The sequence below is a fragment of the Oncorhynchus clarkii genome, chromosome 7, assembly GCF_045791955.1.
Source record: "Oncorhynchus clarkii lewisi isolate Uvic-CL-2024 chromosome 7, UVic_Ocla_1.0, whole genome shotgun sequence".
NCBI classification, from domain to species: domain Eukaryota; kingdom Metazoa; phylum Chordata; class Actinopteri; order Salmoniformes; family Salmonidae; genus Oncorhynchus; species Oncorhynchus clarkii.
In genome coordinates, this window is record NC_092153.1 from 31,750,149 (window position 1) to 31,774,929 (window position 24,781).

At 42.6% G+C, this 24,781-nt stretch overlaps 1 protein-coding gene across 1 annotated transcript in view; it reads left to right on the forward strand.

The window, feature by feature from the left end:
* Positions 1-24,781, forward strand: part of LOC139413194 (receptor-type tyrosine-protein phosphatase T-like) — a 497,128-nt gene that overhangs the window by 452,945 nt on the left and 19,402 nt on the right. Inside the window, exons 23-28 of the mRNA XM_071160294.1 lie at positions 679-755; positions 1,711-1,747; positions 5,966-6,063; positions 6,581-6,697; positions 13,842-13,996; positions 20,358-20,493. Coding sequence (XP_071016395.1) covers positions 679-755; positions 1,711-1,747; positions 5,966-6,063; positions 6,581-6,697; positions 13,842-13,996; positions 20,358-20,493 — 620 coding nt within the window. The remainder of the gene's footprint in view (positions 1-678; positions 756-1,710; positions 1,748-5,965; positions 6,064-6,580; positions 6,698-13,841; positions 13,997-20,357; positions 20,494-24,781) is intronic.

Sequence of the window (24,781 nt, forward strand, 5' to 3'; positions counted from 1 at the left end):
CACTTCACATAGATCAAAGTGAGACAAAAGCAGTGTGTTACCCATCCTCCCATCATCATCAGGTCCTTTCCTCCTCCTCTAACAGACCCCGCCACCACTGCCATCACCATCAGTCACTTCATTGCCAAGAGGAAGCCCTGTGGACTCTGAAGATTAAACATGTCAAAATTACAGTAATGGGTCATGTGTTTGTGGAGAGATAGGTAGATTTTGCGGTTGAAGTAACTAATTCAATCATGCAGTGAGATTAGTCATGTTCTCTGTGTAAGGACCTAGTGGTGCTTTTGGCAGTTTCAAGATGGAAATCGTTTCGCTGACAAAGAGGAAGAAACATGTCTATGTAATCGGTACCATGGGTTTAATATACTACACAGAGTGACTGATGCTTATACGGTGCCTACAAATGGGTATTTTGCCATTAGAATACTACAAATCAGTCTCTCTCCCAAGGGTGTGTTTTGCATATAATCTGTGGTAGCAGCACCTGTGTACTAAATGGCATCCTTTTCACTATTTAGTGCACTACTTTTGACCAGGGCAATGTAAGGAAGTAAGGTATAGGGTGCCATTTGGAGCACAGGCGTAGTCCTCAGACATGGTGTTCAGGTGTTGTTGTGTGAACCTTAAATGGGTAAATGTAACTTTAGGCTTGCTCTTTGTGAATATTTGACCCCACAGATGACCACACTCGTGTCAGACTGCAACTGCTAGATGGAGACCCCCACTCAGACTACATGAATGCCAACTACATAGACGTAAGTATGAGGCAGCGGAGACGTGAAGGGAATGGACTGCTACTTTTTATCATAATGTCTTATTTTCACTACAGATCTTTACTAAGATACAATCAAACATTGCACAGAGCATAATGGGTACTGTAGTAGATCATGCTGCTATGTGCCTCTATTTTATTTTTTATTTAGCCTTTATTTAAGTAGGCCATTCAGTTAAGAACAAATTCTTATTTACAATGACGGCTAAAACCTAACCCGGACGACGCTGGGCCGATTGTGCGCCACCCTATGGGACTCCCAATCGCAGGCGGTTGTGATGCAGTCTGGAATTGAACCAGGGTCTGTAGTGACGCCTCTAGCACTGAGATGCAGTGCCTTAGTTTACATATTATCTGCTGCAAACACAACGCTTCTGAGCATGTATTTGCTGTTCTTTGGATGAAAGCATCCTGCAATGACGATAATGACAATGTCCATATGATTGTCTCTATTATGCTTAGGGGGCTGTGAATGCCCTGCACTTCGAGAAACGGCATCGGTGTAAGTCGGCATTACAGCTGTATCTATAATCATGTCATCAAGCCCCATTTCCTCTAATAAAACAATGACGGTTGATTATGCCGGGATCCGCTGGTAAAATTTACTGTTATGCCTGGCTCTAGCCCTAGGAGCCTCGACTGTGTTGATTGTTCATTTATCTAACAGTGGTTGCAATAGTATGAGTGAATATGAAAATGTGTTTTTTTAACGCACGTTCCCACTTGATATGGTTAAATGACAATGTCATATTAATGATATGAAATTGATATATTCATTTGAACAAGGCAATTTGTCTCGATGGAACAATATGACAGAATTGGGTATTATTTTGGCGGATAGGAAAATGAAGAGGCTCGAATTTGATCTTATTTGAAAAGGACCTTGCGCTGTTACAGTACACCTTAGAGTTTTCTTTTTTCTCTTCTCTTTCTCACAGGGGTATCATAGACCAAGACATTACATCGCCACACAAGGTAATTACATTGGATGGAGGGGAGGTCTGTAAAGACAGTAGACAGCTGGAAAAGTGTTCCCAGACGTAGGGGAGGTAATTACTTGGTTGCCCTATAAAAAGAAAAACACAGTTAAAGCCAATAACAAATTTAAGACACCATTCCTTTAGTTTCATAACAAATCGGGGCTTATCTTAGATTGATCGTGGGCATGGTTGTGCAGTGGATAAGTTGCTCTTCTTCTGGGATCAGATAATGAAGGATGAGACGGTGATGTCAAGATTCTTCAGAAAGTATAACTGCATTGTGAAGCCAATGGAAAGCTCTAGTCAATGGTAGTGCACTTTATGGGGATAGAAGGTGCCATTCTCAGGCATAGGGTACCATTTTGAATGCAGGCATAATGACACAATTCAAACACTTGGCTCCTATGTGTACTTCCTGGTTCCTGTTATGATCATCTCTGTCCAATACTTATTGATAATATCCTTGCTTTCTTTTCTCCTTCCAGGCAGTAGTGACAAAAGTACCCAATTGTCATACTTGAGTAAAAGTACAGTGCCTTGCGAAAGTATTCGGCCCCCTTGAACTTTGCGACCTCTTGCCACATTTCAGGCTTCAAACATAAAGATATAAAACTGTATTTTTTTGTGAAGAATCAACAACAAGTGGGACACAATCATGAAGTGGAACGACATTTATTGGATATTTCAAACTTTTTTAACAAATCAAAAACTGAAAAATTGGGCGTGCAAAATTATTCAGCCCCTTTACTTTCAGTGCAGCAAACTCTCTCCAGAAGTTCAGTGAGGATCTCTGAATGATCCAATGTTGACCTAAATGACTAATGATGATAAATACAATCCACCTGTGTGTAATCAAGTCTCCGTATAAATGCACCTGCACTGTGATAGTCTCAGAGGTCCGTTAAAAGCGCAGAGAGCATCATGAAGAACAAGGAACACACCAGGCAGGTCCGAGATACTGTTGTGAAGAAGTTTAAAGCCGGATTTGGATAAAAAAATATTTCCCAAGCTTTAAACATCCCAAGGAGCACTGTGCAAGCGATAATATTGAAATGGAAGGAGTATCAGACCACTGCAAATCTACCAAGACCTGGCCGTCCCTCTAAACTTTCAGCTCATACAAGGAGAAGACTGATCAGAGATGCAGCCGAGAGGCCCATGATCACTCTGGATGAACTGCAGAGATCTACAGCTGAGGTGGGAGACTCTGTCCATAGGACAACAATCAGTCGTATATTGCACAAATCTGGCCTTTATGGAAGAGTGGCAAGAAGAAAGCCATTTCTTAAAGATATCCATAAAAAGTGTCGTTTAAAGTTTGCCACAAGCCACCTGGGAGACACACCAAACATGTAGTCTGGTCAGATGAAACCAAAATTGAACTTTTTGGCAACAATGCAAAACGTTATGTTTGGCGTAAAAGCAACACAGCTCATCACATTGAACACACCATCCCCACTGTCAAACATGGTGGTGGCAGCATCATGGTTTGGCCCTGCTTTTCTTCAGCAGGGACAGGGAAGATGGTTAAAATTGATGGGAAGATGGATGGAGCCAAATACAGGACCATTCTGGAAGAAAACCTGATGGAGTCTGCAAAAGACCTGAGACTGGGACGGAGATTTGTCTTCCAACAAGACAATGATCCAAAACATAAAGCAAAATCTACAATGGAATGGTTCAAAAATAAACATATCCAGGTGTTAGAATGGCCAAGTCAAAGTCCAGACCTGAATCCAATCGAGAATCTGTGGAAAGAACTGAAAACTGCTGTTCACAAATGCTCTCCATCCAACCTCACTGAGCTCGAGCTGTTTTGCAAGGAGGAATGGGAAAACATTTCAGTCTCTCGATGTGCAAAACTGATAGAGACATACCCCAAGTGACTTACAGCTGTAATCGCAGCAAAAGGTGGCGCTACAAAGTATTAACTTAAGGGGGCTGAATAATTTTGCACGCCCAATTTTTCAGTTTTTGATTTGTTAAAAAAGTTTGAAATATCCAATAAATGTCGTTCCACTTCATGATTGTGTCTCACTTGTTGTTGATTCTTCACAAAAAAATACAGTTTATATCTTTATGTTTGAAGCCTGAAATGTGGCAAAAGGTCGCAAAGTTCAAGGGGGCCGAATACTTTAATACCTTAATAGGAAATTACTCAAGTAAAAGTGAAAGACACCCAGTAAAATACTGCTTGAGTAAAAGTCTAAAAGTATTTGGTTGTAAATATACTTAAGCCTCAAAAGTAAAAGTATAAATCATTTTAAATTCCTTATATTAAGCAAAGCAGACGGCACCATTTTATTTAGTATTATTTTATTTACGGATAGCCAGGGGCACACGCCAACACTTATTTACAAAAGATGCAGTTGTGTTTAGTGAGTCTGCCAGATCAGAGGAAGTTGGGATGACCACGTGTTCTCTTGATAAGTGCATGAATTTGATCATTTTCCTGTCCTGCTAGGCATTCAACATGTAATGAGTACTTTTGGGTGTCTGGGAAAATGTATGGAGTAAAAAGTACACTGCTCAAAAAAATAAAGGGAACATTTAAACAACGCAATGTAACTCCAAGTCAATCACACTTCTGTGAAATCAAACTGTCCACTTAGGAAGCAACACTGATTGACAATAAATTTCACATGCTATTGTGCAACTGGAACAGGTGGAAATTGTAGGCAATTAGCAAGACACCCCCAATAAAGGAGTGGTTCTGCAGGTGGTGACCACAGACCACTTCTCAGTTCCTATGCTTCCTGGCTGTTGTTTTGGTCACTTTTGAATGCTGGCGGGGCTTTCACTCTAGTGGTAGCATGAGACGGAGTCTACAACCCACACAAGTGGCTCAGGTAGTGCAGCTCATCCAGGATGGCACATCAATGCGAGCTGTGGCAAGAAGGTTTGCTGTGTCTGTCAGCGCAGTGTCCAGAGCATGGAGGCGCTACCAGGAGCCAGGCCAGTACATCAGGAGACGTGGAGGAGGCCGTAGGAGGGCAACAAACTAGCAGCAGGACCGCTACCTCCGCCTTTGTGCAAGGAGGAGCAGGAGGAGCACTGCCAGAGCCCTGCAAAATGACCTCCAGCAGGCCACAAATGTGCATGTGTCTGCTCAAACGGTCAGAAACAGACTCCATGAGGGTGGTATGAGGGCAGGTGTGGGTTGCTCTTACAGCCCAACACCGTGCAGGACGTTTGGCATTTGCCAGAGAACACCAAGATTGGCAAATTTGCCACTGGCGCCCTATGCTCTTCACAGATGAAAACAGGTTCACACTGATCACATGTGACAGAGTCTAGAGACACCGTGGAGAACGTGCTGCTGCCTGCAACATCCCCCAGCATGACTGGTTTGGCGGTGGGTCAGTCATGGTGTGGGGTGGCATTTCTTTGGGGGGCTGCACAGCCCTCCAGGTACTCACCAGAGGTAGCCTGACTGCCATTAGGTACCGAGATGAGATCCTCAGACCCCTTGTGAGACCATATGCTGGTGAGGTTGGCCCTGGGTTCCTCCTAATGCAAGACAATGCTAGACCTCATGTGGCTGGAGTGTGTCAGCAGTTCCTGCAAGAGGAAGGCATTGATGCTATGGACTGGCCCGCCCATTCCCCCGACCTGAATCCAATTGAGCACATCTGGGACATCATGTCTCGCTCCATCCACCAACGCCACATTGCACCACAGACTGTCCAGGAGTTGGCGGATGCTTCAGTCCAGGTCTGGGAGGAGATCCCTCAGGAGACCATCCGCCACCTCATCAGGAGCATGCCCAGGCGTTGTAGGGATGTCATACAGGCACATGGAGGCCACACACACTACTGAGCCTCATTTTGACTTGTTTTAAGGACATTACATCAAAGTTGGATCAGCCTGTAGTGTGGTTTTCCACTTTAATTTTGAGTGTGACTCCAAATCCAGACCTCCATGGGTTGATAAATTTGATTTCCATTGATCATTTTTGTGTGATTTTGTTGTCAGCACATTCAACTATGTAAAGAAAAAAGTCTTTAATAAGAATATTTCATTCATTCAGATCTAGGATGTGTTATTTTAGTGTTCCCTTTATTTTTTTGAGCAGTGTACATTATTTTCATTAGGAGTGAAGTAAAAGTAAAAGTTGTCAAAAATAGAAATAGTAAAGTACAGATACCCCAAAAATGACCTAAGTAGTACTTTAAAGTATTTTTACCTAAGTACTTTACACCACTGCTTCCAGGCCCCATGCAGGAGACGGTGAGAGATTTCTGGAGGATGATCTGGCAAGAGAATTCTGGCAGTATCGTCATGGTTACGAACCTGGTGGAAGTGGGCAGGGTGAGTTCATCAAAGCGGATTTGAAAGGTGTTAGAGGAGTACTACTCTGGGGACACTGCCAAGTGGCTAAGAACTTGTGACGTTATTGCAGAACCATCAACGTTCTTATACTGAATGGATTTTCGTGCTGTTTCTTTCCCCACTGCTCGAAAAACACTTGGTGAAAATCCACTTGTTTAATAGGTTAGGGTGTGTCAATCATAGCTCATATTCCCCTTCCCTACACCTCATACCATTACTGTTCACAACAACAAATAGTTCACAACAAATGTCATGTTCACAATAAATCAACAACAAATTACTTGTTTTGTTTTCAATGCCATTCAATTAGGCATCTTTGTATATTATGAATATACTATCAACCACAGAAATAGAATGAAATGATTGGTCCTGTGTAATATTTGTTCTGTCCATTTCAGGAGCACTTTTGTCTGACTTTTGCACTCCTCCAGAAGCAAAAGTCCCAAACAGCCTCTTTAAGAGACAAGGATTTGACCATGTATGTTTCTCTTCCCAGGTGAAGTGCGTGAGGTACTGGCCTGACGAGACTGATGTGTACGGAGATATCAAGGTGACACTGATCGAGACAGAGCCACTGGCCGAGTACGTCATTCGCACCTTCACAGTCCAGAAGGTAAACCGACTAAGTCAATAACAATGCTCTCTTGTTTTGTTTTCATTCATTCCAACCGGATTTGCATTTGTGGTTGACTGCAAGGTGAAGCTATGTTGTTCAACTGGGAAATGAGAGTGTAATTGAACACTAGTAATCAGTAAGGATTTGCATTGAAAGAAGCACAATATAATTGGTATGCAGGATTCAGAATTTGACACCATTGTTCTGTTAGCTCTCTTTTAAAGGCAAACATCAGAAGAGAAACAAGCTTTGATAGTCTTGAAATTCATATTTTGTGGCTCTGTAAAAGCCGCTTAAGCAGACAACACAACAGCTTGTAGTCAACGAATTGTGCATGCAATTAATCCATCAGTTTTACAAGAAAGCAAAAGTTCTTTTTAACCTTCTCACACGCTCCATTTGAACGGGAAACAGGACTTTGTCATTACAGAACTCCACTATCACACCACAACCTTAATTCCCGGGCCTTAAAAGCAGTGCACAGTGATGGGTTCACGCTTCGTATGCTTTCAAATATAACGTATTAAATCATTTTAATTGTGTCAAATAATGAGCTCTGAAATTATGAAAAGCATTATTAATGACGAATCCAAAGGGATTATTTTACTGCACCACACAGATAGATTTTAAAGCCCGTACACACACACATACTTCAATCTGTTGAAAATAAAATAAAACAGAGCCCACTGGATTGGCAAACGTAGACATAGTTTACCCCCGATTTACACCGTTACCACCTTCAATACTGCACCTGTCGACCCAAGTGTCCATATACTCCAAACAGGCAAGATATTTTAACTGCAGTGTTGAAGTATTATGTGGGCTTTGCCGGCATATCAACGCTGGCATGAAGGGATTAAACAGTTAACCAACCCAAATGGCAATTAAGCACTTAGCATTAGAAATTAAGCACATTAGTATATTAGGAGCCTCATTAGCTACTGTACATGTAGCAGCAACTCTTCCTGGGGTCCATATAAAACATAGAAATACATGACAAAGTACAGAACATTAAAATACTAGAACAACTTAACATTTCAAATAAAAAAATACAATTAATAAGAGTTATATATAGGAAAGACACTAAGAGATAACAAAAATACTATTTGCACACTTCATATATACATATTCTTATATACAGTACAGTTCAATGGGAGTTAAACAGGAGGGAGGTGTGAAGCCTGTGATCATTATTACTACTGTAGCCCAGTGTTATACTATACTCTAAATGGCCACTTTCCAGTTTCTGCACATCCACACCCATTATGTGCTGCTGCCTTGGCTGATATCCTTATTGGTGGGTTCTATTTCAAATATATAGTTTCGATATCTCACTTTATGTGAATTCACTCTAGCAGATTTTCTAAAGCCTTGTTCACATTGGAAGTTTGAAGTGACTCAAATCCTATTTCTTTGCCTGTCTGATTCTAATCTGTTTATTTCCTGCAGTTTGAACAGCCAAAAATCACATGGAATCAGTTATTTCAAACCACATTTCAAACCACCTTCAAACCGCCTTCAAATCTGGTTCCTGGCCATGTCTTGTTTATGAATGGTCAAATCTGATGAATTTGCCCTCAAGTGGTTTTAGACTGTTATTCAGCATATCTTGTTGCTTGCTAGCTACTCTGTCGACAGTTTGACAAGAACATGTGGTAGCTAACTAATAGCTTGTTAATTGTTTACAAACAAATGTGAATGTGCTAGAAAGCTAAACAGCTACCTAGCTAGCTAATTGACTGCTGTGGCTAGCCAAAAATGACCTGTTGTTAAAGGACTCTTTCTGAAAGCTGGACCATGTTATCCTTTGAGGCTTTAAAGGTGTTCTATGATTTTGAACATTCAAAGCAACTGGGAAGCATCCATGGCAGGCATTGTTGTCACTTTAGCTTGTACATAACTTCTAAGTGATAGGAAGCACAAGCACCACCACCAATTTGCCTACAACACTGCACACATACCCGTAGTTTCTATGACAACTGGAGTAGCCTTGTCAGCAAACTAATCTTAACGCTACAGCATTCTAAACAATTCTGTGACTTCAACTTTGTGTCAACAGTTTGTGGGAGGCCCTTTCCGGTTTCAACTTGATAATGCCCCCATGCACAAAGCGAGGTCCAAACAAAAATGGTTTGTCGAGATCGGTGTGGAAGAACTTCACCTTTCCGCATAGAGCCCTGACCCCATTCGAACACCTTTGGGATAAATTGGAACACTGACTGCGAGCCATGCCTAATCGCCCAACATCAGTGCACAACCTCACTTACATACTGACCACACCGCTCTCGTCGCATGTGAAATAAATGTGCACATACATGTTATTCGATCATTGCACCCACACTGCTCGTGCGCGCCAACGAGTGTCTGCGTGGCCAGGCGCTTAAATTGAAATTGGTTCTATTTGTAATGTTCAACGCGCTGCAAGTACGTCCTCTCCCATCTCCTCGTTGGTTTTTAGGAGCATAAACCCACGTGGGTGATTGAAAGATTAACTGAGGTCCTCACTCCAAGTCGGTTGTAGTAATGCACAGTAAAGTTGGTTGCCAACCGTCATATAAAGTCCAAAGAATAAAAAGAAGCGGAGGGAAGAAGGAAGGGGAGATGATGAGAAACTACATTTCGTTTACTGTTTTATCTGTGGATTAATTGTCGGAGTAGTGGACCTTGTGCATTTCAGGTAAAAAGGTGCACGCGGACGTAGGCATGCACAATGGCGCACGCGTCCGGTTTGGTCAGCATGTTATGCTCTTGTTGCTGAATGGAAGCAAGTCCCCACAGCAATGTTCCAATATCTAGTGGAAAGGCTTACTAGAAGAGTGGAGGCTGTTATAGAAGCAAAGGGGGGACAAACTCCATAATAATGCACATGATTTCGAAATGAGATGTTCGATTAACAGGTGTCCACATACTTTTTGTCATGTTGTGTATTTCAAAGAAATAGGTTCGATATCACACTGTACGGGGGATGTATAGACTTCCCTCATAATGCAGACATGTTCTCTGAAGCCAGACTAGTCCCAAAAATATCACCACTCATCTCGCAGTCTCTGTGCAGGCCAGTCAAGTTCAGTCAAGACCTCGCTTTGTGCACAGGGGCATTGTCATGCTGAAACAGGAAAGGTCCTTCCCCAAACTGTTGCCACAAAGTTGGAAGCACGGAATCGTCTAGAATGTCAATGTATGCTGTAGCGTTAAGATTTCCCTTCAATAGAACTAAGGGGCCGAGTCCGAACCATGAAAAACATCCCCAGACCATTATTCCTCCTCCACCAAATGTTGTACTTGGCACTATGCATTCAGGCAGATAGTGTTCTACTGGCAACCGCCAAACCCAGATTTGTCCATCGGACTACCAGATGGTGAAGTGTGATTCATTATAGAATGCGTTTCTACTGCTCCAATGGAGGCGCGCTTTACACCACTCCAGCTGATGCTTGGCATTGCACATGGTGATCTTAGGCTTGTGTGTGGCTGCTCGGCCATGGAAACCCATTTCATGATGCTCCCGACAAACAGTTATTGTGCTGACATTGCTTCCAGAGGCAGTTTGGAAGTAGGGAGTGTTGCAACCCAGGACAGACGATTTGAACTCGCTTCAGCACTCGGCGATCCCGTTCTGTGAGCTTGTGTGGCCTACCCCTTCGCGGCTGAGCCGTTGTTGCTCCTAGATGTTTCCACTTCCCAATAACAGCACTTACAGTTGACCGGAGAGCAGCTCTATTAGGGCAGAAATTTGATCTTGACTTGTTGGAAGGTTGCATTCTATGATGTTGCCACGTTGAAAGTCACTGTGCTCTTTAGTATGGGCCATTCTACTGACAATGCTTGTCTATGGAGATTGCATGGCTGTGTGCTCGATTTTATACACCTGTCAGCAACGGGTGTGGCTGAAATAGCTGAATCCACTCATTTGAAGGGGTGTCCACATAAATTTGACCATGCCGTGTAGAACTATGAACTATGATAATAGGAGTGAGATCTCTCCCTGCTTTTCCCTGCTCTCAAGAGCTCAAGGAAGAGAGGCCTGCATAAAAATGACAGGAGGTTGGACGAGTGGTGTGTTATGAAGAGGAGAGGGGCTCACCTCATTCGCCGCTCAACCTGTCTGTCTCCAAGAGTAGCTGTGATTGGTACTTCAGTTAGAAAGTCCACTAGAGCAAATCTCCATAAAGTGAAATATCTCACTCATATTATCATTTGACTGAGTTAATACAAGTAACCCTACATTTTGGTATCATGCCACGTGCCTAGAAGAGTGAGAACCACTCACCTTCTACTCTGCTGAGTTCATGTTGCCATGGCAAACACGATCTAGGCCCTACCTACCTTCCTCACAATCTTTGATTTACTACACATTGTGGCTTTGTTGTGTCACATCTTAGATCTTTACTCGTTATCTACTCATATTGATTTCGTAATGTAATTTGAACATCAGAGGAAAGGAAATCAATGGTCTCCCAGCTATCAAATCCCCTTTGTTTTGTTCCCTCAGTAGTTCCCCATACACACAAGTTGTCATAATGTACTTTTTTTAAAGAAACCAATCAGTAGCTATTTTTATTCAGTTGTTGAACTGGAATGGGAGCCCATTTGCCCTACATTTTCGAGGATGTTCACTGTAAACCTACATGGCGCTGGAATGTATAACAGCTGTTTTACGGGCTACTGACCAATTCTGTTATTTTGTGTTTTTTTTGTGCAGATCTTAACTTCTTTTGTACATAATGTTTCCAACATCGTTTCCTATGACCGAAAATAGCTTCTGGACATCAGAACAGCAACCACTAACCTCAATTTGGATAAAGATTTCTACTTCAAAGAGTCAACGGCACAGAACATACTGCTCACCCCAGACCAGGCCCTAATCCCTGACAATCAGTAGAGAAAGAGACAACGATATAGAGGCCAACGTGCGGGTACACTGAGGAAAGTACAGAGGAGAGTAAATAATCCACCTGTACATTGTATTCAATTGGTGAATCATTGGAGAACAAACTGGACGAGCTCCGTTCGAGACTATCCTATCAACGGGACCTGAAGAACTGTAATATCCTGTTTTTCTCGGAAACTTGGCTGAACAAGGACATGGATAATATTATAGCTGTTTTTCCTATAAGTCAGCAGGAAAGTAACGGCAGCATCAGGCAAGCTCAAGGGGAGTGGTGTGGGTCTCTTTGTTGCTATCTCGAAGATTAAGGAAGTCTCGAGGTTCTGCTCACCTGTAAGAATACCTCATGATAAGCTGTGGACCATGCTATTTACCAAGAGAGTTATCATATTTTCATCATATCATACTCATATTTTACGTAGCTGTTTACCACCCCAAACCTACGCTGGCACTAAGACCACACTCAATGAGGTGTATAGAGCCATAAGCAAACAAGAAAATACTAATCTAAAGGTGGAACTCCTAGTGGCCAGTGATTTCAATGCAGGAAAACTGAAATCCATTTTACCTAATTTCTATCATTTCGGCCACCTGTGCAACTAGAGGTGAAAAGCTCTACATCACCTTTACTCCACACATAGAGAGGCAGACAAAGCTCTCCCACGCCATTTGGCCAATCTGAACAAACAACTGAAGTCGGAAGTTTACAGACACTTAGGTTGGAGTCATTAAAACTCGTTTTTCAACCACTCCACAAAGGTCTTGTTAACAAACTATCTACTTTGGGCATAACATAAGTAATTTTTCCAACAACTGTTTAGAGACAGATTATTTCATTTATAATTATCTGCATCACAATTCCAGTCGGTCAGAAGTTTACATACACAAAGTTGATTTTGCCTTTAAACAGCTTGGAAAATTCCAGAAAATGATGTCATGGCTTTAGAAGCTTCTGATAGGCTAATTGACATAATGTGAGTCAATTGGAGAAGTATCTGTGGATGTATTTCAAGGCCAACCTTCAAACTCAGTGCCTCTTTGCTTGACATCATGGGAAAATCAAAAGAAATCAGCCAAGACCTCAGAAAAAAATTGTAGACCTCCACAAGTCTGGTTCATACTTGGGAGCAATTTCAAAATGCCTGAAGGTACCATATTCATTTGTACAAACAATAATACGCAAGTATAAACACCATGGGACCACGCAGCCGTCATAAGGAGGAGACGCGTTCTTTCTCCTAAAGATGAACGTATTTTGGTGCGAAAAGTGCAAATCAATCCCAGAACAACAGCAAAGGACCTTGTGAAGATGCTGGAGGAAACAGGTGCAAAAGTATCTATATCCATAGTAAAATGAGTCCTATATCGACATAACCTGAAAGGCCGCTTAGCAAGGAAGATGCCACTGCTCCAAAACTGCTATAAAAAAGCCAGACTACGGTTTGCAACTGCACATGGGGACAAATATCATACTTTGGTCTGATGAAACAAAAATAGAACTGTTTGGCCATAATCACCACCATTACGTTTGGAGGAAAAAGGGGGAGGCGTGCAAGCCATAGAACACCTTCCCAACCGTGAAACACTGGGATGGCAGCATCATATTGTGGGGGTGCTTTGCTGCAGGAGGGACTGGTACACTTCGCAAAATAGATGGCATCATGAGGCAGGAAAATTATGTGGGTATATTGAAGCAACATCTCAAGACAGGAAGTTAAAGCAAATGGGTCTTCCAAATGGACAATGACCCCAAGCATACTTCCAAAGTTGTGGAAAAATGACTTAAGGACAACAAAGTCAAGGTATTGAAGTGGCCATCACAAAGCCCTGACCTCAATCCTATAGACAATTTTTGGGCAGAACTGAAAAAGCATGTGTGAGCAAGGATGCCTAAAAAAACTGACACAGTTACAAGGTCTGTCAGGAGGAATGGGCCAAAATTCACCCAACTTATTGTGGGAAGCTTGTGGAAGGCTACGATGTTGGGAAGCATTTCACTCTTAGTCCACAAGTGTTGTTTACAAAGCATGTGATGAATACAATTTGGTTTAATGCCTATATTTGAGCCTCCATTTTGTTGTCAGCCCACAGTTTATAAAATAATATATGCCATTTAGCAGACGCTATCCAAAGCGACATACGTCATGCATACATACATTTTTCATAGGAATCGACTGAGCCAAATAGGACCAATGTTTTCAGGAAGTCCACTGTGTATGTCTCTATTTGAGCCTCCATATTGTTTTCTTTCAGAAGGGCCACCATGAGATTCGGGAGATCCGTCAATTCCACTTCACTAGCTGGCCAGACCACGGTGTGCCCTGCTACGCCACCGGCCTCCTAGGCTTCGTTCGCCAGGTCAAGTTCCTCAACCCTCCTGATGCCGGCCCCATCGTGGCCCACTGCAGGTACATACTGACCATGCTGGGTGGGTCAAATAACACAGGACTACTGGGATGACATATTTATCACTCATGGCTTTCGTATATGTATTTATGTATTCCTTTTTCATCAGATAAGTTGACTCTGAACATATTCATTCAGTATGTCAACGGCCTGTGCGCTACAAGACGATTAGCCTGCTGAACAAAAGCCTAGGCATTAGCTCAAGGTTCTAACTCAAGTCTTCAGGTCTCAGACACATTTCCCCGTCACAGTAATCGGTTTCAAACAGCCTCCATTACATGACTGCTTAGTAACTTGCTGTGGAATCAGACAGCAGAGTTAATTCCCAAACTATAGGGCAATAAAAAATAAGGGGGCTGATTAATGGAACTATACTCTCGGATTCAGGTAACTCCCAAATACCTGCACACTGTCTTTGACTACCACCTCCTACTACCCCAAAGGCCCATGCACTGTCCAGATCCCCACAGAAATAACCACCACAGTAGCTGGGAGCCGTCACTTTCATCTTTAGTGAATGAGCGAGAGCGATGGGAGACTAAGGCCTCTCTCTCTGCTCTCTCTCCTCCACCCTTCCGCATCCCACTCAAACATCCACCCCATGAGACCGAGGCATTTACATGTAGCTCAGACAGGTAAAGGGGGAGAGATGGAGGGAGGCTAGGGGGAATGGGGGAGAGGGATGGAGGGAGGAAGTGCATGTACACAATGAGATGTGACATGGAGAGGCTGCTAAGTGGCAAAAATGCAATTTCACTTTTGGCTCGGGACTCTCAAAACAAAGCAGATGTGACTAAGACTTTTTCAGAGTGGATTAACTCAAGTGTCCGGCGCTGTGCTTTCTGCTCCCATGAAGCACGGGGCACCTTTCTACCTCTCATACATCCAAGGACGAGAATGGAAGAGACTATGGCAAATGTTATACTGCCACTTTATTCCCTGCCCCTTCTGTTCTTTGCACTCTCATACATTGGATTGATGACATTAACCTTCAAGGATTGTTAGGGAAAAAAGGAGGATTCACACCTGTCGCGGGAGAGTGACATCCACCATATAATCTCTGATATCCCGACCTTGGAGAAACGTAAGGCTTAGCAGCACTTAGCAGCAGGGAAGAACAACTGGCAGTCGCCCTGGAATGAGGCGAGGAACACAATGTCCTCATTGTAATTATGGCACATAAATCATCAAATACATTTTATAAATGTTATAACAACCCATCTATACTAAAAGGAGGGACAAATTACACGACTGCAACTTGTAAAACGTTACTGTCTGGTAGCTAGCAACTTATGCTAGCTAGCTACCTAGCATTTTTCAGTTTATAGTAATTTGGACATCCAGTTAGCTAACCAGCTAATACTAGCTTTAACTTGCTAACTAGCCATTAATAATCTACTAGCTAATCAAACATATGTTTTTGTTATAAATTAACTCTACTACAGGCTAAACATTTTCCTTACCTTTACAGAGTTGCCAAAAACCAATGTCAATCACAAATGTATTCTACTTTAGCCAGATACTGTACTACCCATGCTAACTGGCAAGTTTCTTTCCTGCCCCCCAATTTTGACAATGCTTTAAGTAGTCATTGTTTAGTTAGGAACTCCTCCCACCTGGTTGTCTACATCTTAATTGGACACACATTGAAAGGAAATAACCAAAACCTGCAGACACGCAGCCCTCCAGGAATCAAAGATGGATTCAGTTAAACCTGTGGATCCAGGTGTGTTTGGGCAGTCAGTACCATAAATAAATAAAGTCATTTCTAGACAAAAGCCATCTCTCTCTCTCTTACCCTGTCTTATCCTTTGGGACATTGTAGAACCATTCAGTTGAGTGCATTTGTGGCACAACTCATGTGTGAGTGGGGGCCGGCTGACTTGTGTTTCTTTGAGAACTTTCGCTGTCTGTCGTCATCCATATCACCAGGGATGTAAATGAGCTGTCACAGTACCATATTGAATGCTGCCTCTTCATCTTCTCTGCTCCTACAGCAGAAGATAATAGAGAAAGAAAGAGAGGGAGGAGATTAGAATTTACAGGCTGTGCTAAGGGCCATGATATACGTGCTGAAGGGCAAGTGGGGGGGAATCACCATGGCACCTCCAGTGGTCTCTGCTGCGGTTAGATATGACAATAACCAATGGGTGGGAGTGTAGCAAAGGTAAGCTGGTAGTAGTATGAACATATTGAATAGCTAGTTTTCTCTGTCTGTAACGTCACTTGGGGTGAGTAAGTTGCTAGTGTTGAGAGAGAGAGAGACTCTGTGTATAGTGCTGCGAGAGTCTCTTAGTTTGAGTCAGGATTTACATACCTAGAATGGAAAAGGCTAGATGGAGAGGGGTGCTAGGGTTTTGTATAGGTGTTTTTGCAAGGTGTTCGTAAAATTATACAAAACTGTAAATGCTAACCCTGTCACTGGTTAGTTTTAAATACTACTAGTGTTAAAACTTCTCTTCACACAAGCCTTTATTCTATCTCATCTAAAGATGCTTGTAATCCCCATAGCAAGACTACTATAACCATGTCTATGTGCAAATTCGCTATAACCATAGACATAGATAAGATATCTATTGGCTTTGCCAGCTAGCTAGCCAGCTAGCTATACAAATAGATAGCTACCCACTGGGCACAGACGTCAGTTCAACGTCTAGTTTTGATTTACAATTGGTTAAGTTGTCAACTAATGTGAATTTTATGTGAAATCAAAATAGAATGTCACCCTTTTTTTTATTTAGGTTAAACGTTTTTTGGAAACAAATACTAAATTCCCTTACGTTGATGACTTTTTGCAAATCCAATCACTTTTTTCATGTTGATTCAACATCATCACATATAATTTTTGGGTTGAAATGACGTGGAAACAACATTTGCTGAACCAGTTTTTGCCCAGTGGGTACTGCTGTGACTAGCTAACTTCAATGCAAATGTATTTAGTGAGCATTGAATAAGATAAACAACAGGAAGCTAGCTAGTTAACCATCTGTAGGAACAGGACATTTATTTTACTAGCAAGCAAATAAGCATTTGTGGTCAGCACTGACCTACTAGGTAATCATAACAGCTAGAACAGAAATGGGAGAGCTCTCACCGGCTTCATATCCATTGCACAGCAACACATTTTTAAGTATATCTGAGTTTGCTAGCAAGCTCAATACCTAGCTAGCTAAATAGCAAAGTCCTGTCTGTAGATGGCCACCCGCTAGGTAGGTAATGTTTATTAGTTGTCAAATTCACAAATTCACTGGTGTCGCAACATAATAAATACAACTGAACCCGTCAGTTAGCCATAATGCCATGTGAAAGTAGCTGATGCAAACTAGCCACTTGTGAAATGCAGTCCTTAAAAACATCTTCCATCTTACTAGGTCCTGTGTAGCTCAGTTGGTAGAGCATGGCTCTTGCAAAACCAGGTTTATGGGTTTGTTTCCCATGGGGGACCAGTAAAACATTTTTTGCATTTACTACTGAAAGTCGCTCTGGATAAGAGCATCTGCTAAATGTAAAACATTTAACTAGTTTGTGTCCTGGGAATGTTTACACTAGGACAATAGGCAGAAAAGGCATTGACATCAAAAAGCTCAAACTTTTTGCATGTGTCCCATTTAGGGGAAAGGGAGATACCTAGTCAGTTGTACAACTGAATGCCTTCAACTGAAATGTGTCTTCTGCATTTAACACAACCCCTCAGAGAGGTGCTGGGGGCTGCCTTAATTGACATCCACATCTTCGGCACCCTTGGGAACAGTGGGTTAACTGCATTGCTCAGGGGAAGAAAAACAGATTTTTACCTTGTCAGCTCTGGGATTTGATCCAGCAACCTTTCGGTTACTGGACCATCACTCTAACCTCTAGGTTACCTGCCGACCCATATTTCCGACTAGACTAGTCCCCGTAGCGGCACACTATATTTAACGTACCTCTCATTCCTTACTCCATCGCTTTTCTACAATTCAAAGCGGTGTCGGTTCAAGTTCTCCTAAAAAGGTCAGCCTGGCTTTTGAAATACAATGCTCCGATCACTCCCCCACCGAATTCCCTCGTTGAGCGCTGACAACAAATGTCCAATGGAGCTACATGGAGGTTGGCAGCCATTCCCCCACTTAACTGAAATATAGATGGGATGCAGATGAAGGCCAACAGGATAAACTTTGGCCCACAGAGCGTAGGCCCCCATTGACAGACTGCGGAGTAATTTCACATTTCCTGGGGCACTCCTTGGCCGATATCCCCCTGCCAGGACCCAGTTGTTTGCCGCTCTCACCATTAATCACCGGCAGCTGACAGGCTGTCTGACAGGTTGCCGAGTTACTGAGTGGCCCCCAGCTCCTGAGATCCGGAGCTGGGACCTGTCAGAATGCTGCCGAGTGAATGATGGCTAAGCAGCCCCCGTCTCTTACCTCTCCTCTACCTCTTCTCCACCACTATCTCCCTTCCATCACAACTCCTTCTCTCCCTTGCTCCATCCCTCCCTCACAGCCCGTTCTGCTGGGTGTGTTTCCTTAACACCGGGGTAAGGGGGAAATAGCTCTAACCCCTACCTGTCACTCGCAGGGGCTGATGGAGTGCGCTGTTTGTCAGCACCATTAGGCAGTCCTGCCTCTTTTGGCTAACTGTGGGAGCGCAGCGCGGTTCAACATATGTTTATCATAGGGCATGTGTCTTCATGTGTCGCCGCCGCCGCTAACTGTGGCAGGTCAATTACAGAGGATAGATTAGGAACTGCACACTCCAAAAGGGTTCTTTGGATGTCCCCATAGGAGAACCCTTTGTTCTCTTGTTCCAGGTAGAACCCTTTTTGGTTCCAGGTTGAACCCTTTTGGGTTCCATGTAGAACCCTCTGTAGAAAGGATTCTTAATGGAACATAAAAGGGTTCTACCTGGTACGAAAAAGGGCTCTTCAAAGGGTTCTCCAATGGGGAGAGCCAAAGAACCCTGTGTACTGTAAAGACAAGGCCTTACTGGAGACATTGATTACATTTAAAATATATATACTGTATATTTCACCTTTATTTAACCAGGTAGGCCAGTTGAGAACAAGTTCTCATTTACAACTGCGACCTGGCCAAGATAAAGCAAAGCAGTGCGACACAAACAACAACACAGAGTTCCACATTGAATAAACAAACGTACAGTCAATAACACAATAGAAAAAGTCTATATACAGTGTGTGCAAATGGCGTAAGGAGGTAAGGCAATAAACAGGCCATAGTAGCAAAGTAATTACAATTTAGCAGATTAACACTGGAGTGGTAGATGTGCAGATGATGATGTGCAAGTAGAAATACTGGTGTGCAAGTAGAAATACTGGTGTGCAAAAGAGCAGAAAAGTAAATGAAAGCAATATGGGGATGAGGTAGGTAGTTGGATGGGCTATTTACAGATGGGCTGTGTACAGCTGCAGCGATCAGTAAGCTGCTCAGATAAAGTTAGTGAGGGAGATATGTCTCCAACTTCAACGATTTTTGCAATTCGTTCCAGTCATTGGCAGCAGAGAACTGGAAGGAAAGGCAGCTAAAGCAGGTGTTGGCTTTGGGGATGACCAGTGAGATATTCCTGCTGGAGCATGTGCTACGGGTGGGTGTTGTTATGGTGACCAGTGAGCTGAGATAAGGCAGAGCTTTACCTAGCAAAGACTTATAGATGACCTGGAGCCAGTGGGTCTGGCGACGAATAGCCAGAGTGCCAGCCGACGAGAGCATACAGGTTGCAGTGGTGGGTGGTATATGGGGCTTTGGTGACAAAATGGATGGAACTGTGATAGACTGCATCTAATTTGGCAGCGTGAGTGAAGAATGCTTTGTTGCAAAATAGGAAACCGATTCTAGATTTAATTTTGGATTGGAGATGTTTAATATGAGTCTGGAAGGAGAGTTTACAGTCTAGCCAGACACCTAGTTATTTGTAGTTGTCCACATATTCTAAGTCAGAACCGTCCAGAGTAGTGATGCTAGTCGGGCAGGCATGTGCGGGCAGCAATCAGTTGAAGAGCATGCATTTAGTTTTACTTGTATTTAAGAGCAGTTGGAGGCCACGGAATGAGTGTTGTATGGCATTGAAGCTTTAACAGTGTCCAAGGAATGGCCAGATGTATACAGAATGGTGTCGTCTGCGTTGAGATGGATCAAGGAATCACCCGCAGCAAGAGCAACATCATTGATATATACAGAGAAAATAGTCGGCCCCAGAATGTAACCCTCTGGTACTAACACAGCGACTGCCAGAGGTCTGGACAACAGGCCCTCCGATTTGACACACTGAACTCTATCTGAGAAATAGTTGGTGAACCAGGTGAGGCAGTCATTTGAGAAATAGTTTCTCTCTCTCTCTTTATCTCTCTCCCCCTCTCTCTCTCTCCAGTGCCGGGGCTGGAAGGACAGGCTGTTTCATAGCTGTGGACATTATGCTGGATATGGCCGAGAACGAGGGTGTGGTGGACATCTTCAACTGCATCCGCGAACTGCGCTCACAAAGGGTTAACATGGTGCAAACCGAGGTTGGTGAAGAAATGTACTGATTAGCTTGTGTGTGGATAGTGGGTAAAGAAGAGGACAGTACTCTATCATAGTTGAAGCATTAGTCATTACAGTGCCCTGCAAAGGAAGTAATGATACATAATTGCGCATAATGGTACATAAAAAAATGGTACAGTGTTTAAAAGTGCAGTTTGCCAAATAGCATAGCATTAGCCATCCTTATACCTAGCGTTAATATGGTATTTTTAGGTTATCATTAGCCATTCACATGTTATTTTGTTCAATGATACTGATAGTAGTTACTAGCAGTTACACAGTTAGCATTAGACATCCTCATACTAAGTGTAAAGGGAGTGCAACCAACGTTCAAAGTCACAGCAAGTCTATTAGCGTAGCATTTTCCATCGCCATGGTAAAGGGTTGAAAAGGCTCAAACAGTAGTCTGCTATGGCTAGTCTTTCCCAGACAATCACCAGACTGATCCTATGCCGTAACCCACTGCCCACAGTTAGTTGTTCTGCATTAAATTTTCAGCAGGCATATTTTAAAGTGAGTCCTATGGAGGGACACTGTAAAGCATAGACATAGGATATTGTGAAGCTTAGACATGATAATGTAAAGTGAGTCTAAAGGGAGAGTCTAAAGCATAGAAATGTTATCCCCAGACCTTGAAACCAGATTCTATTTCTATGGTCTATAAGCCTGGGCCTTATCTGCCAGACAGGCCATTCCAGGCTATTAGGGTTACATTTTCCAGTGGATCATGCAGTCAGTGATGAAACAGTGGTTCTTAGTAGAGAAACAACACCTGTGAGATAATGTGTGTGTGTTTGAGATCAACTACATTGCAGTTGGACCAAACAGAATCACTGATCTACAAATCACCTTGCGTCCAAACTAAGTACTCATTATTTTATAAAGATGAACAATTCTGTCATTCTCATCTTTCTCAAACTACTCCCCATTGAGTGCTACTTCAATGTCAATGGTGAGAACGACAAAAGGGCTACTAGTAAATATGCATCAGTATTCTCCATAACTACTACTGTTTCATTAACTTATGTGTACCTACTAGACTGATATACATTGTACATTCTCAACGACTCTGCGACTTGCAACCATTCATACAAACCATCAGCACGCGTGATATCACTACTGATCAAATGTGTGTGGTGTCTCCTCAGATATATTTCCCAAGTCAGGCGAGCCTAGCTACCACTGGAGAGTTCTCAGTCATGCATCTTCCATCCCAATGATCCTATTAATATTAAATACATGCTGAATAATAGATAACTTAAGTTCGCACACATTTTTATTCTGTGAATGAGTTTGCAAGTGTGTTTGCTAAGTGTGGGTTACGACCGTGGGAGTTTTGCAGTCACCCTTAAATAACGGTAATACAACAGCAACCTCATGTTGTTCTCCACATTACCTTCTCTGGTAAAACACACACCATATCAAATACAATCTAAGTTTATTTGTTTCATGCACAGGATACAGAAGGTGTAAATCATACAGTGAAGTGGTTATTTGCATCGTAGAAATATAAAAAACAACAGAACGTGTCCAGATTATAAATGTTTTATAATTATTAGATGACACTTACCCGACACACTTGTCTAAATTGATGGGTCATGTGATTTTTTTTTAATATCCATCCCCAGCCACAACTAGCTAAGTGGATGGGTCACTATTTTCTAGATATGTACACATGTTCATGAAATACAATAGATGTCCGTAATCACCCCCAGACACACCTGGCTAATTTGATAGCTAGCTAGCTAGCTAGCTAAACAATGAACTGACGTAATACCAACTCATACTACCACCAATACAAACTGATTGTCATAGCTGTAGTATGAATCTGCAGGTAGCTAAAGCTAATCAACTAGGTTCAACGTTATCTTGCTAGCTAACATTAGGCTATAACTAGCAATGCAAATTCATTTCTGATTTGCATAATATTACTACAGAGATCATACACATAACGCTAGCTAGCGAGACAGCATGCTAACGTCCGCTAGCTAGCCAACAGTACGCTTTAACTTGCAATGAAAATGACTTTCTGACTCAATTAAAAACATGTATAATATCTGAAAATGTAGCTAGACTCTTACCTGTATACATGGATGAGTGCTTCTTCACGGCAGACTTGGCCAGGGTCGTGTCAAGTCATTCCAGCTCACACTGACTGTGGCATGTATGAAAAGTAGCACATCACAACTTCTTACAACTGATCTGTCAATAGCATCTGCTAAATTTAGGGCATCCATGTTGTTGAGAGCACGGCTTTTTAAGTTCTCAATGGCTAACGTTATATATTTGTAAAAAGACGCGGTAGAAAGGATTATCAACGCATACTGAGCAGCTCACATTGTAGTAGGAAGCATGCTACCTGGCAGACCAATCCAAACTCCTTTCCCGCCATGTCCCGCCATGTCCATAACATCCATTATCTCAGCCAATCATGGCTAGCGGGAAGGTTCCTGACTTTTTCCGTGGCTAAACCAACTAGGCTCGTAATTGAACAATGTATTTACAGATGCAATACAAGTTTGTTATTAAGGCACATGAAACTTCACATATTCCAGAAGGACTTTCTGCAAAACAAAATGCATTTTGATGAAAAAAATGCCTCTCCTGTGAACAGTTAACATATATCAATGGTGGCTCCTCAGAGAAGGAAGGGGAATACCATCCTACTCTGTGAATTTCATAAAAATACAAATTGTGAAACATTAAAAAATATATATCCTTTTTAGATTAAACTATAATACATATATTCACGTCATCAAATAACTGATTAAAACACACTGTTTTGCAATGAAGGTCTACAGTAACCTCAACTACACTCTCTGGGGTAGCACCATGGTGTAGCCTGAGGACAGCTATTTTCTGTCCGCTGTGTACATTGACTTCAATACAAAACCTAGGAGGCTCATGGTTTTAATAATTTCAAACGAAATCTGACCTTGTTGCACCAACAAGGTGCCAATACCATCAAATCCACATGTAAAATCAGGGTTGATAAATAGGCTAGGACCTGGTACAATAATTGTAACAAGGCACACCCTGTCATTAACTACCAGTCATTTTCAATGAGTTTATTTCTATGACCTGGCTTAAAGGCCCAGTGCAGTTAAAAATATGATTTCCCTGTGTTTTATATGTACAATGATTTCAGATAGTATTCAGATCCCTTGACTTTTTCCACGTTTTGTTACATTACAGCCTTATTCAAATTTTTTAGAACAAGGCAATCTACACACGACAACCCAAAATGACAAAGTAAAAAGAGTACGTTGTTGAAGCGCACTTGGCAGTGATTACAGCATTGATTCTTCTTGGGTATGACTCTACAAGCTTGGCACACCTGCATTTGGGGAGTTTCTCCCATTCTTCTCTGCAGATGATCTCAAGCTCTGTCAGGTTGGATGGGGAGGGTTGCTGCACAGCTTTTTTCAAGTCTCTACAGAGATGTTAGATTGAGTTCAAGTCTGGGTTCTGGCTGGGCCACTGAAGGACATTCAGACTTGTCCCGAAGCCACTCCTGCGTTGTCTTGGCTGTGTGCTCAGGGTTGTTTCCTTTTGGAAGCTGAACCTTCGCCCCAATCTGAGGTCCTGAGCACCCTGGAGCAGGTTTTTATCAAGGATCTCTCTGTACTTTTCTCCGTTCATCTTTCCCTCAATCCTGACTAGTCTCCCAGTCTCTGCCGCTGCAAAACATCCCCACAGCATGATGCTGCCACTACCATGCTTCACCTTAGGGATGGTGCCAGGTTTCCTCCAGACGTGATGCTTGGCATTCAGGCCAAAGAGTTCAATCTTGGTTTCATCAGACCAGAGAATCTTGTTTCTCATTTTCTGTAAATCTTTAGGTGCATTTTTGCAAACTACAAGCGGGCTGTCATGTGCCTTTTACTGAGGAGTGGCTTCCGTCTTGCCACTCTACCATAAAGGCCTGATTGTGGAGTGCTGCAGAGATGGTTGTCCTTCTGGAAGGTTCTCCCATCTACATAGAGGAACTCTAGAGCTCTGTCAGAGTGACCATCTTGTATTTGGTCACCTATCTGACCGAGGCCCTTCTCCCCCAATTGCTCTGTTTGGCCAGGCGGCCAGCTCTAGGAAGAGTCTTGGTGGTTCTAAACTTCTTCCATTTAAGAATGATGGAGCCCACTGTGTTCTTGGGGACCTTAAATGCTGCATACATTTTTTAGGTACCCTTCCCCAGATATGTGCCTCGACACGATGCTGTCCCTGAGCTCTACGGTTAATTCCTTCGACCTCATGGCTTGGTTTTTGCTCTTA